The sequence below is a fragment of the Panthera pardus genome, unplaced genomic scaffold (assembly GCF_024362965.1).
Source record: "Panthera pardus isolate Hobbes unplaced genomic scaffold, ASM2436296v1 HiC_scaffold_11, whole genome shotgun sequence".
In the NCBI taxonomy this organism is placed as follows: Eukaryota; Metazoa; Chordata; class Mammalia; order Carnivora; family Felidae; genus Panthera; species Panthera pardus.
The window spans coordinates 2,072,072-2,085,678 of NW_026526666.1; the positions used below are offsets into that span (position 1 = coordinate 2,072,072).

Consider the following 13,607-nt stretch of genomic DNA (forward strand, 5'->3'; position numbering starts at 1 on the left):
TCAGCAGTTCTTTCCTTGATAATAATATAAATCTCAACTTTTCATATCTTCATGGAACCAGTTTTATCATTCTGTTAATTTCTTCATTACTAAGGTAAATAAAATTTTGAAAATGTGTAAAAAAAGAAAGAGTATAGTATAAAGAGGACTTAGAGCTCAAAGGCAAAAGATTAGCTTCACCTCAGTGGAAGAGAACAGGGTATTCCAGTAATTCTGGAAATTGCTATCAGCAGAGTGGAGAGCTTCCCAAAACTCAAGTTTATATATAGGGCCTAAGAACAAAACAAAACCAAAAACACTGCTTTCCCAAGGTGAGGAATAAAAGGGATGAGTAATTAAGAGAGGCAATAAGGATGAGAGCAAATGTTTTTTCATTACAGAAAGGGAAAGGCTACATGAAATATTAAGTATGCCCAATTTCAGGCCCCAAAAGATGTAGAATAAGGTTCTTAGTTCCTTGGAGAACTTGGGGAAGTTTCAAAGGATTTAATACACACCTACAAAAAAAGATTGGCACAGCCAGGATGTCAACAATGCTTTTCTTTTGAGGGTCAGGACTGTGGCCAAAATAGTTACCCTAAGAACAAGAACCATTCTTGAAAGGGTGTGTACTCTGACTCTGAACAATACTAGGGATCAGAAGTACTAAGTGATTTTAAATTCCCTGAAATACTAAGTGATTTTAAATTCCCTGAGGACAGGACCTTCCAGATATCCTGAAGACACACCGATTCCACCTCTAAACTGCACAGACCTCCAAGCCTACTACTGAGACTCGCGGCTTGCTAGAGCAGTCTGAAGGCGTCTGGAAGGTGGTCGGCCTGTTAATCTTATGTAGTATGGATGCCTACATCACGATCATGCCACACACTGTTTTGTCATCCTCTTAGTCATGAAGCACTATAGACTATAGACACCCTGTCCTCAAGAGGGTGATCCCTGGAGTCAAAGGTGCCTCATACCCACCCACTACAAAAATAAAAGGTGTCAGGAGCCTCAGAAGAGATGCGAATAGGGTCAGGCTTACATGTCAATAAAACCAGTGATTGTGGAGTAGAGATAGGAGGTGAGAGAAAGCAAGTAGAGAGGCAGAAATAAAATTTACTTTGGGCGGAACAATTTCCTTTAGTCAAGTTACATGTAAGTGATCCATGGGGCAGTTCTTGGACCGTCCCATTTCCAAACATTGTTGGACTGAGAACAAAGGGCAGAGGATGTGCAAAACAAATGCAGGTCCCCAGCAGTGCCGCTTAAGGACCCATATTATCTAAATGGTTTTTTCTTTGTTTTGTTTTGTTTTGTTTTGTTTTGTTTGAGAGAGAGAGAGTGAGCGTGAACACGAGTGGGGGAGGAGCAGAGAAACAGGGGGACAGAGGATCCGGAAATGGGCTCTGTGCTGACAGCAGCCAGCCGATGCGGGTTTGAACTCACGAATTGTGAGATCATGACCTGAGCGGAAGTCCGCGGCTCAACTGACTGAGCCACCCAGGAGCCCCAAGAACCCCTATTATCTAGACTGTTGTTTCCCAGCCACGGCAAAACTTCTTCATCCCTTTTCCTTAATTTCTGAATGACTCAATGGGTAAGACTTTAGTAGCGGAAAGAAAAAGCCTCCGCTACAGAAGCAACAGCCGGGGCTCGCAAACCAGGAGCCTGGAAAGCGGCTAGGCAGCCATTAACAGGCCCACATCGGCGCAGCGATGCCCACCAGCCCCAGCTCCCGGGTCGCCGTTACGTAACCCACCGCGTGCCCACCGAGTGTCGGAAGACCCCGCCCAGCCCTAAAGCCCCGCCCCTACCCCTACCGGCCGGTGAGGTGCCGTGCGCAGCTCTAGGGAAGCTTCCTCCCCTTTCCCCTTTTATGGGAGTACCTTTTTTTTTTTTTTTAAAGATTTGCTGACGTCACCGAGTAGGACTGGCTCTGAAACCTTGATATAGGAGGCCCTCTCTCACTCCTTACTTCCGCTTCCTTCAACTGAGGAGTCAGGGCCTCCCCCATTTTTCTCACCCAGGAGGAGGAGGCGGCGGCGGAGGCAGCAGCAGCAGCTTACGATGTTTGGCCTCAAGAGAAACGCTGTAATCGGACTCAACCTCTACTGTGGGGGGGCCGGGCTGGCGGCCGGGAGCGGCGGCGCCTCCTCTTCGGGAGGGCGGCTTGTGGCTGTGGGGAAGGAGGCCACGGCCCGGCGAGAGGTAGGGGGAGGGGAAGCCGGTGCGGTGATTGGCGGAAGCGCCGGCGCGAGCCCCCCAGCCACTCTCGCGCCCGACGCCCGGAGGGTCGCGCGGCCCTCGCCCATTGGTGCCGAGGGCCCCGACGTCACCGCGACCCCTCCGAAGCTGCTGTTCTTCGCGGCCACCCGCTGTGCGTCGCCGCCTGAAAAGATGGAAGGCCCAGCCGCCGACGCCATCATGTCGCCCGAAGAGGAACTAGACGGGTACGAGCCAGAACCTCTGGGGAAGCGGCCGGCTGTCCTGCCTTTGCTGGAGTTGGTCGGGGAGGCCAGCAGTGGCCCCGGCACAGACGGCTCACTGCCCTCGACGCCACCCCCAGCAGAGGAGGAGGAGGACGAGTTGTTCCGGCAGTCGCTGGAGATTATCTCTCGGTACCTTCGGGAGCAGGCGACTGGCGCCAAGGACGCGAAACCACTGGGCGGGTCTGGGGCGGCCAGCCGAAAGGCGTTAGAGACCCTCCGACGGGTCGGGGACGGCGTGCAGCGCAACCACGAGACCGCCTTCCAAGGTAAGGGGGTTGGTTAGTCGCGGAGGCTGCGCTGCCCTGGTTCACCTGTCCCCGGACTCACCCACCGAATGGGGGTGGAAACCGAAAACAAGTCAGTGTTGAAACGACTCGCAATCTATTTCTGAAACCAGAATATTCTGGCCGTGAGTCATTGTTTCCGCCCATCTTAATTCTTGTGGAAATGGCAGCTCTGTTCAAAGCCCGGAAAGGGTGGGATGTCATTTTTCAACTGGGGTCGGCCCGAGTTCTGTGGACCCCAAATAGCGATTTCCCCCGCCGTGGGTGGGCAGGCAGATCATGCGCCGGTTTAGACAAAGGAGGCCGTGAGAACCTGCATGCTTTTCTTCCTCTCAGGCATGCTTCGGAAACTGGACATCAAAAACGAAGACGATGTCAAATCTTTGTCTCGAGTGATGGTCCATGTTTTCAGTGACGGAGTAACAAACTGGGGCAGGATTGTGACTCTTATTTCTTTTGGTGCCTTTGTGGCCAAACACTTGAAGAGTATAAACCAAGAAAGCTGCATCGAACCATTAGCAGAAAGCATCACAGATGTTCTTGTAAGGACAAAACGAGACTGGCTAGTCAAACAAAGAGGCTGGGTAAGTTTGTTTTAAGGTCGAAGGGGGCCTTGGAATGGAAATGGAATGAAGGATTTTATAAAGAAGGTCTGGGGTTATCTCAAGCTTTTTATGATGCACAACTCAGGTTTCAGGCTCTAACTTACGGACCGGTTTGCCTAATACTGATTTAAGTAGTGGGCTCACAGAGATAGTGTGGTATGACTGTCTTAAATTCTTGCATCAAAAATCCCGGTTCTGTAGCCTGTTTTACTGGCTGTTGAAACTTTTGTTTTTGGTATTGTAATTCAGCTGGATACTCTTCTGTGGATACAAATTATGAAAAAATAAGAATCACTTGGGCGGATGATAGTAAACAACGTTTCTGAGTGTCTCCCCCCCCCGGCATTTGTCTTCTGCCGTCTGGTGTAAATAATATTTGGTTCATTATGTTTGGGGGGGAAACCTTAGATATTTTAATTCATCTTTCTTTATGAATAGTGTTTTTAAGCCATTGGAAACCCATACTTGAAAATGTACTTTTCTTTTTTGTTTTCTAGGATGGGTTTGTGGAGTTCTTCCACGTAGAGGACCTAGAAGGTGGCATCAGAAATGTGCTGCTGGCTTTTGCAGGTGTTGCTGGAGTAGGAGCTGGTTTGGCATATCTAATAAGATAGCCTTTTAAGTGCAATAATTGACTTTTAACCAACCCCAGGCACCAAAATCACATAACGACTGCTGTGAATCAAATGTATTTATGAAGTTGGACTTCAAGCTGTCCAGGCTGTAACCTCCAAGAGTTCTACTCTAGCAACGTAGAAAAGCAAGTGGCAAGAGGATTATGGCTAACAGGAATAAATACATGGGAAAAGTAGTCCCCCTTGAAGAGTCACTGTCTAAAGCAAGGTTCAATTTCAGCAAGAGGCAAACTGGGGGGCCGTGGAAGAGGACTTTTAGAGTTAGTGAAGATGGTAGGCTTGAAGAGACTTGATTTCCTTGTCTAGAACAGGAGAGTGGCCAGTAGCCAGGCTAGTCATAGAGTCCATTAAATGTCCACTGAAATAATTAACTTCTTATAGTGTTAAAAGAGAAGCACTAACAATGGCAGTGATCTGTATAAAATGGATTTAAGCTACAGGTAATAGAACTATGACTAGAAGCCTCCGTACTGTACAACAGAGTGTGAAGGGAAGCTTTTTCTCTGCAATTAGCTTTTCCCAGGTGTACTTCTTGAATAGAAAGTCCAAGTGCTCAGGACTTTTTATACCTGTTCTACTTTGGCTTGGTTTGAGTGGTTTAGTTTATTAGCCTAGTAATGGCCAAGAATACTTGACTTAAGGCTCAATAATGACAATTGCAAATATGAAAATATCCTCAATTTTTAAGACAAAAACAACTTGTAAATGTATTTGTCTGTAAAAATTGTATATATTTTTACAGAAAGTCTATTTGAAATGTAAAGGGATGAAAAGTCTCAAAATACATTAATTTTTTCATACCCGTTTGAAATTTCCAACTTCTGTAGTTAGGAATCTATTTCTTACAGCTTTTCTATTCTAAATTTTATCCTGGTCAGTTATAGATTGTATACAGAACCAGTTGATGTAAGTGTATGCAACTTGGTTGTAGTGGAACAATTCTGATTCATAACTGTGCAGACTTTAATTTTCCTATCTGATTTTGGTAAGTATTCCTTAGATTTTTTTTTTAACTGCGATTGAAAAATTGAATGGAAATTCATCCTTTCACTTCATTACATGTAGGTTTTCAATAAGTGAGTCAAGGTGGAGTTTTAAGTTTGGTGGGCGGTGCCGGCTGGTGACTTAGAAATAATGGGTTCTGATTGGGCAGCTACTCATTTCAGTTCTTTCCATTTGAGTTAATTTACTGGTGAAATTTAAATTGAGTTTATGAGCTCATCTTCAAAGCTTTTACTAAAAGATTTTCAGCTGTTCCAAATGGGACTTACTAGCAGTATGTGTATAAAAAGATCACATCAGGTGTATGAGAGACATTTGATCCCTTGTTTGCTTAATAAATTGTAAAACGGCTTGGAAAAGCAGGCTTATAGTCTAACCATGGTGCTATTATTAGGCTTGCTTGTTAAACACAGGTCTAAGCCTATCAATAAAACAAATACTTATGTTTCATTTCTATTAATGATTCCCAAACTTTGTTCAAATTTTTGCATTGGCATCTCTTTGGATTTCAGGCTTGATGTTTTATCAAACTTTTTATTTTCTATACTTCCTTGAAGTATTTGCTGCTTGTTCTCCCTGTACAAATACTTATATCAATTCCTACATCCTTACCATGCCATCTCTGAACTCCTACTGGCCCTTTTAGTTTTTGGCACTATGAACCCTAAGTAACCCCGCAGGAGACCACAGACCTTCATCCTTAATGAATTTTATCCTTGGGAGGTGGTAGGTAGTACAGTGGGTGCCATGACCATGAGAGACATATGGTGGAGGAGTCCCTTTTCCTTTGGTACCTTTTCAGTTACTGCTTTATCCTATCTTTGGGGGAAAAGTTTTTAAAGTCCCTTTAGGAATTTTCAGAGAAGGGGGACAACAAATGGTGTGACTTTCTCTAGGTTCCTTTATGTTTGAAAAAGCTCATTTAAAATTACAGAAAGGGATGGGTTCTGTTAGACCTCAGAGTTCTATAAAAACTGGTAAACTGAAGAAAGCTTCTGTAGTAGATCTAGGGTCATTTGAAAGGTTCATCCTTGGAACGTAACCTTTGGTCTGTGGACTCCAGATGAAAACAGGCATGAATAAAATGACTAAGAATGTAATAAATAGGGAGGGATTGCCCTGCCTGCCCATCCTTGAGCCATAAGGTCATCTAGCTAGAGCTATTTTTACCTATGTATTTATCGTTCTTGATCATGAACCACTTATTTATGTCATGTCTATCTCTAAGGACCTGAAAGCACTTTATGTAGTTTTTAATTAATCTGAAGATCTGGTAAAGGTGACTAAAAGGCCTGTCTCCCCATATCCACTTGTGGAAATAAGCGCATAGATGGAGATTGGTGGAGTTTAGGGAACCCACCCCAATTTTCTAGGTGTGACTGCTGAAATGTAGAGAAGGATCTTAGTTGAAACTTTGGGTCAGGGGCTTGGAGGGCTTAGCCCAAGTGCTTTGGGGAAGGTTGGGTGGTTTTGTAGGGAGAGGAGGCACGTGTCCTCAGTGCTGGCTAGCTGCATAGTTCAGGCAAATCCTCCAGAATGGAAGGGGAGGGTTGTGTGGAAAGCTGGCTCTCAGCAACTTGTCTTCTGTCTCTCAGGGAAAACATGCAGTCCTGTAGTGTCCGGGCACACTCTGTTGGGGGCGAACATCTTGGTTCTGGTTAAAGAGCTCATGCTATTGACAGCTGTGCCAGGAAGGGTTAGGACCAACTACAAATTAACATGGGCTGTAAAATGTAGTGTGTTTCCCTAACTTCCTGTTTTTCCTGAGAAGAAAATAATAAACCTTTTATTCAAATGCAAGGTGTGGTATGGGTGTTTTCTAATCGATGATTGTCTTCCCCCCACTTAGGCCTTTTTAGGGAAGTCAGCTGAGCAAATAAGTATAGGTGAGTTGACCAGCAAAAGCCCCATAAAGCTAATTTGCTCAGGCAAAGGATAGTTCCCTTCAGAGTAACCATTTCATTGAAATCAGGGGTGTTGGGTTTTGAAATGTATTACTGTGGTACTTTGGAGTAATTCTTCTACATTTTAAGCGAGAATCAAAAATCCTGATTTTTCTTTTAGTCACCATGTGCTGGTATAATTTTGAGGTAAGCTGTTTCATTGCTGCATTTACTGTATCTCCCCATCTCAACCTTTTCAGATGAAGGAGCTAGAAGAATTAACATCCACAGTTTAAGAGTTTTGATAAGATTCTTGGTACTGTTTCAGTACTTTTCCCCCTTTCCTCTCTCAAAAAGGAAGTGGAGAGTAAGCACTTAAATTTCAGAAACTCTATCTTGTCTTCAACTACCTTGAAAGAAAGGGAGCTGAATCACCATGGCAATGTGCAAATATGAAGTTTGCATATTGGTTTTAAAAGCCTTGAGCACCGGATGCCAATTGTACGAACAGGATTCTGTGCTTTTGTGCACTTAGAAGCACATTTCTGCTTAGAAGCTCCTCTTTTTCTGGAGTCTGACTACCAGAAGAATGCAACTTTTTATCCTTACAAAGAAAGCGGTTACATACTAATGCACTCCTAAGCAGAAAATTGAGGGGAGGGTACCTTAGGACCCAAGGGCCCAAATCTTGGCCCCAGCTGAGTTGTACACAGTGCTATTGCTCCCGTTGATAGATTTTGATGTGAAGCCATTTCTGTGGTCATGTTCCTTAGTTTAACACCTTAAAAACTTGGCTCAAATGGTAACCAGGTAACATGAGTCACCAAGGGAGTCAAAATAATCAACACTTCCCTTCATTTGACACAACCAAGACTTTGTCTTTCAGTTCCTGTTTTTGTGACTTTAGAGCTACCTCTTGCTTCATATAATTTCCTTTCAGAAAATTTTAAAGCAGTTGTGACAGCTGGTGGATTTTACAAAAGTTAAAGTGAAGTAACTTGTACAACTGGTGTGTAGCATGGATCCAGCCAGATTCCCAGAGCATGGGTGGTTTATTCCTGGAGTTCAAGATGATCTATCTTAAATTATCCCTAGCTCTTTTTGGCCCCACTTGTTCGATGATTACAGAACTTTGTCTTCTGCACCCTACCACACTGTTCAAAGGCTTCTCAGTTTCTAGATTTGAAAACTTAGACCTTCTTTGGTTTCAGAGTTGTTACAGTGTTATCTTAGTTATGTGAAGCATGTGGAAAGAAGGGGGTTGGGAATCTGTCTCCAGGCAGATGAAACAGACCTAAGAATTCAGTGGGTTTTTTTTTCTTTTTTAAGATTTTATTTTTGGGGTGCCTACCTGGCTCAGTTGATAGAACATGCGACTCTTGATCTCAGAGTCATGAGTTCAAGTCCCACACTGGGCGTGGAGCCTACTTAAAAGATGAAGTAATCTCAACACCCAACATGGGACTCGAACCCACAACCCTGAGATCAAGAGTCCCATGCTCTACCAACTGACGTTAGCCAGGTGAGCTGAGAATTCAGTGTTCTTTACTAATAATTCTTGTGAGGTAAAAAGGGTACCTGTGGCAGGTTTTTGTACCCACAGCATACCTGGTTTCCCTTTGCAGTTCCTTTCTTTACCTGAATAGAATAGTAATTCTTAACTGGTGGGAAATCTGTGAGGGCCAAGAATGCTACTCCAGGTTTTACCCCTTCCAAGCATCCATTTCCAGGTCTTATTTCTGCCATTGGTCTCTGTATTCTTAACTCACTTTGCCTTCTCATTTCCTGTTCAAGGATTACTTTCCGTTTAGTAAGAAGTTTAGTAAGAACGTTTCAACTGTGCAATGAGCTGGGACATTTAATGAGCTCTAGGCAGCCAGATGTTTGTTGAGTCTCTTCATTCATCCATTACATGTCAGTGAACTACTTGCTATTTACCTTGCACTGTTGGATGCTGGAATTACAAAGAGAATAATTCTTTCTCTCAAATTCCATCAGAAAAAAAACTAGGGAAAAGGGTGTCTGCCTGGCTTAGTCAGTGGAGCATGCGACTCTTAATCTCAGGGTTGTGAGTTCAAGCCCCATATTGGGCATGGAGCCTACTTAATAAAAAAGGAACAGTGGGAAGACACATGGCAACTAATGGTAGATCTTTGATTGGACCCTTGGTGAAAAAAGCTCTAGTGTGCACAATTAGGGAAATGTTAATATGGGCAGTATGTTAAATGGTACTGTATCATGTTATATTTCTTGAGTGTATTATAGTATAGTTATATAAGAGAATGTTCTCAGGCTGAAGAGTTGAATGTATCACAAAACCATATAATGAGAAAGCAATTGTGCCAAGATGGCTTACACGCTTACAATCTAGTAGGAGTGATAACTATGGATGAAAATAATTAGAGTACATTTCATGAAGTGCTATGATAAAGATATTCTAAGATAAAGGGTGGAACAAAGCAGGGTGACCACTTCTGGAAGCAGATGGTCAAGGGTTCAAAAGAAACATTTGAGGTTGAACCTTAAAGAATGAGTAGGAAACAAACATGCACAGAAGCATGGAGTTGGGAAAGAACTTCCAGGAGTGCAGGGGGAGGGTGGGGAGGTTTAGATCATTTTTTTTCTTCTCATTTCCTTCCCTGCCTGCCTTCCCCTTCATCATACATAGCCACTGAATATATCTCTTCAGTTTCTTCCATTTGTGGCCTTATATAAAAATAAGGGGAAGCTCTTTAAGGGGCGCCTGGGTGGCGCAGTCGGTTAAGCGTCCGACTTCAGCCAGGTCATGATCTCGCAGTCTGTGAGTTCGAGCCCCGCGTCAGGCTCTGGGCTGATGGCTCGGAGCCTGGAGCCTGCTTCCGATTCTGTGTCTCCCTCTCTCTCTGCCCCTCCCCCGTTCATGCTCTGTCTCTCTCTGTCCCAAAAATAAATAAAAAACGTTGAAAAAAAAAAATTAAAAAAAAAAAAAAAATAAGGGGAGCCTGGGTGGCTCAGCCCAACTCTTGATTTCAGCTCAGGTCATGAACTCACAGTCCTGGAATTGAGCCCTGCATCAGGCTCCACGCTGAGCGCGGATCCTGCTTGGGATTCTCCCTCTCTCTGCACCTCCCTGGCTTGTGCTCTCGCGTGTGCTCACTCTAAAAATAAATAACATTTAAAAAGATGGAAAATCCCTGGTGGAGAAAAAAAAAAAAAAAAGATGTGTCTTTGGTCTTAAAAGTCTGAATTTGGTGTAAATGACACACAGCTGGGTGGATCGTGTTTATTTGGGAAGTAGAGAAGATAGACCCCATTGATTGTTTTCCCCGTCATGTCAGTGGTGGCCCTGAATACACTCGGTCTCGGATTATAGCCGTCCCTGGATCTTGGTGTAGGAGCTGGCTTCGGCAGACCTGCTTTGAATCCAGCTGTTTTGAATAAAGTCTTCAGAACCTCACCTGGGGTAGCTCCCTCGCCAGCCATCTGTGCTTTACCCACCCAGGTTCACATAACCAGGCAAAGGAACCAATTTTTCCAAGTCAGACCCAAGAGTGCTGTGCGCTCTAGAGAACAAACTTTTAATAAAGGACAGCCTCCCAAAGCTATTTAATGGGACCCCAAGATACTGAATGGTGGCTCCACGCTCCCTAATCCCGTTCCCGTGGGAGACTTGATTACAGCTATTCCCATCCTGGTTAAAAAACCAGTTTGCTCTAACTGCCCAGTCTTCCCCACAGGCTGCATTCTTGCCCATGAGCTCATTGTTTTGGCTTCACTGCCTGTATAAATCCGCAGCCAGTGCCAGAGGTCTTAGCCTGGGCCCCCTAACTAGCTGGGGCTGCATTCCATTCAGAATTTCACCACCCCCACTTGGTTTTCTTCCCGCCCTCATGTGGTCACATGTGTGTGTTTATTCAAGTTAGCCTGGGACAAGGTGTGCTGGGAAAGCCAGCCAAGGAAGCAGACAAGGAAAAGAATGTTTAACTGTTAGGTTTCATCCTGGATTAGATGGCTTTTCCACTTTGTTTTGATTAAGAAATGTCTTCAGTTCTGTGCCCCCCCCCCCAAAAAAAGGTTAATTTTCTTGTCTAGTACGGGGAGCTGGTTTCAAAAAATTTGCTACCCATTTGAGTCCCCCCTACTTGGCTGAGCTCTCAGGTGTTGAGACTTCAGAGAGGTGGGGGTTTCACCTGGGAAACCTCGCCTTGGAGGTTTCCGTGCTCAGATCTTTCATGAATCCCCACCCTCAGCTCACACCTCCACTCCTGGAGCAGTTCCTACCCACCTCCTGTCCTTGTTGGGAATGGTGGCCAGGAGAGACAGCTGGGCTGCTGTAAAGAGCAGCTATTAGGTTTCGCTGCTTTGTTACTGAAATTTCCTCAGAGGATGGCTTGTTTATTTCCTGAGACCCTGAAAGCCCAGATCTAAGGCAAGGTGGGCCCACCCAGGCTGACGGGCTTTGGGAAGGGCATTTCTCTTATGTGGTCAAGTTTTGAATTAATGTTGTATGCGTAGCAGTATACTCCTTTCCTCTAACCCTCTCTTCATCTCAGAAAACAAAAAACAAAACTGCAGACTGAGGTTGTGGGAGGTGACATTTCTTCATTTCTCAGAAATCCCTCATCAGGCAAAGTAGAGAAACAGAAATAGGGAAATAACTTCATGTCGAAATGAGGTTGTGTGGTCTGTGTGTGTGTGTGTGTGTGTGTGTTTTGAAATGAGGTGGCTTGTTTTCAGTTTTAAGGAACAACAGCTTTGGAAGAGCTTGGTAATAGTGGAGAGGAAAGACAGGCAAGGCACGGAAAAGTACGGCATGCACATCCTAACCCCAACCTGAGAGCCTGAAGTTGAACCCATTCCTCCTCTAACTACTGAGGTTCTTTCCCAGGCCACTCCAGCAGCTCTCTGGTGCTGCCTGAGAAAATGCTCTGGTCCATCTGCTTCCTTCTGCACCTCCCCTTCAGCTCATGTGGCTGGTTGTTTCACTAGGATCTGCCTGCCATGCCCATGTACACCTTGTTTTGGACTACTCTTGCACATTCCTCCCTCAAATTCTACCTTCAGACCTCAACCCTGAAACACCTCCTAGAGTTTCCCCAGTCTCCGGGGTCAAGGAGCCCAAAGTCAGAGTCAGAACTTGTGCTGTCTAGTTTGAAGTTAACGCAACCTGTTTATTGCTCTCGATCGACTCAGACTTAGGTACTTTCCTGAGACTTTCTACTTCCTGTGGAAGAGTCCCCCCCCAACCCCCACCCTTTCAAGCTAACACCTCTTCATCACCTGCCTGTGACAAATATGCCCCCTCTGCTCTAACTTTCCCACCCAGCTGCCTCCCAGCACCTGAGATGGTGGTTTTGAGCGATGCTGGGAGGAGGGTAGGAATGTGGGAACCTCCAGCCCCACCACTCACGCCCAAACTACAATCTCTGATTCTGGTTTGATTCTCTGTAGTGCAAGGAGAGGGGAGGTCTCCCTGATTCAGCTTACTCTGCTGGGGGAGCATGTTAAGTTAAAATGAAGTCTCTATTTGTAAAACTAGGCAGAAGGGGAGAGGGAGACATTAAAGAGGATCTGGTCGGAGAGAATTTGGAGGGGAGTTTCTCCTGGCATGTTGTTCCCACTCTATCCCTCCGCCCTCCCACTGTCTAGACCCTCCAACCATATTTCTGCTCTCGAGGACTCCTGAGAGAGGGAGCCTCAAGGCTGAGACACTCATGCCATGCAGGGAGGCCAGCCAGTGGACCCTGTGCTCTGTTTCACTCCTAGTTAGCAGGCACTGAAGCTGCTGGGGTGAGGAGTATGGGTCTCCACAGACTCACCCCTGCAGCTGTGAGCACCTGCTTGCAAGGAGGCCCAGGGGGGTGGGGAAGTCTAGGAGATAAATTTAGTCTGAAGGCTGCAGCTTGATTGGGTTGGGTAGTTACCCTGGGGAAGCTAGGTTGGAGGAGGGGAGAGGAATTCTGACCTAACTGAACTGAGATCTCATAAGTTCACCCCCTCCTTCCCCCCTGCCACACACACACTGAGAAATGAGGAGCCCTCGGCAAGACACTGGCTGGCCTCTGCACGCTTGCTCTCTCTTGTGCATATCAAGATTGTTCCTATAACCACCCCACCCCCACCTCAGTTCTCAGGGGTCCAGTTCCTCTGAGTCCTTCCCTAAATTCCCCCCAGTGCACCAAGCCTAGAGGCCCCTCTACCACATCTCTCTGGCCTTGGCTTGCAGCTTCCTCTCTCCCAAGTCCCTGTAGAGGGTTTCAGAGGTCAACAGAGAGGTGTCTGGCCACACTACTACCCTCTATGGGACCAGGAAAAAGGGTTGCTCAGGGTCAGATTCCCCTTCCTGAAAGCTTCCATGTTGACCCCATACTGACTTCAGTGACTCGAGGAAAGAATCCTTAGGGGCTGCACTGAATCCTACTTAGCTTTCAAATGAAAGGGGAGGAGTGCCTGGGTGGCTCATTTGGTAGAGGGTCTGACTCTTGGTTTTGGCTCAGGTCATGCTCTCAGGGTCGTGGGATCGAGCCCAGTGTCAGGCTCTGTGCTGAGTATGGAGCCTGCTTGAGATTCTCTCTCTTTTCCCACCAGCTCACACTCTTTCTCTCTAAAATAAAATGAAAGGGGACAGGGGGAAACCCCCAAACAAAAGCCCATATCCTGAGAAGTCAGAGGCTGGTCACTGTGAGGGAGGTCAGGGGCAACCAGAAAGAGCAAGGAGGTGCGGAAGTTGGGGGAACCCTAAGAG

General features: G+C 45.7%; 1 protein-coding gene across 1 annotated transcript; it reads left to right on the top strand.

Moving 5' to 3' along the window:
• Positions 1–1,942: 1,942 nt before the first annotated feature.
• On the top strand, positions 1,943–6,800 carry MCL1 (MCL1 apoptosis regulator, BCL2 family member). The gene is made up of 3 exons (XM_019432771.2): positions 1,943–2,740; positions 3,095–3,342; positions 3,861–6,800. The coding sequence occupies exons 1-3, from the start codon at positions 2,053–2,055 to the stop codon at positions 3,975–3,977; spliced, it is 1,053 nt and encodes a 350-aa protein (XP_019288316.1). The 5' UTR covers positions 1,943–2,052; the 3' UTR covers positions 3,978–6,800.
• The last annotated feature ends 6,807 nt before the right edge of the window (positions 6,801–13,607 follow it).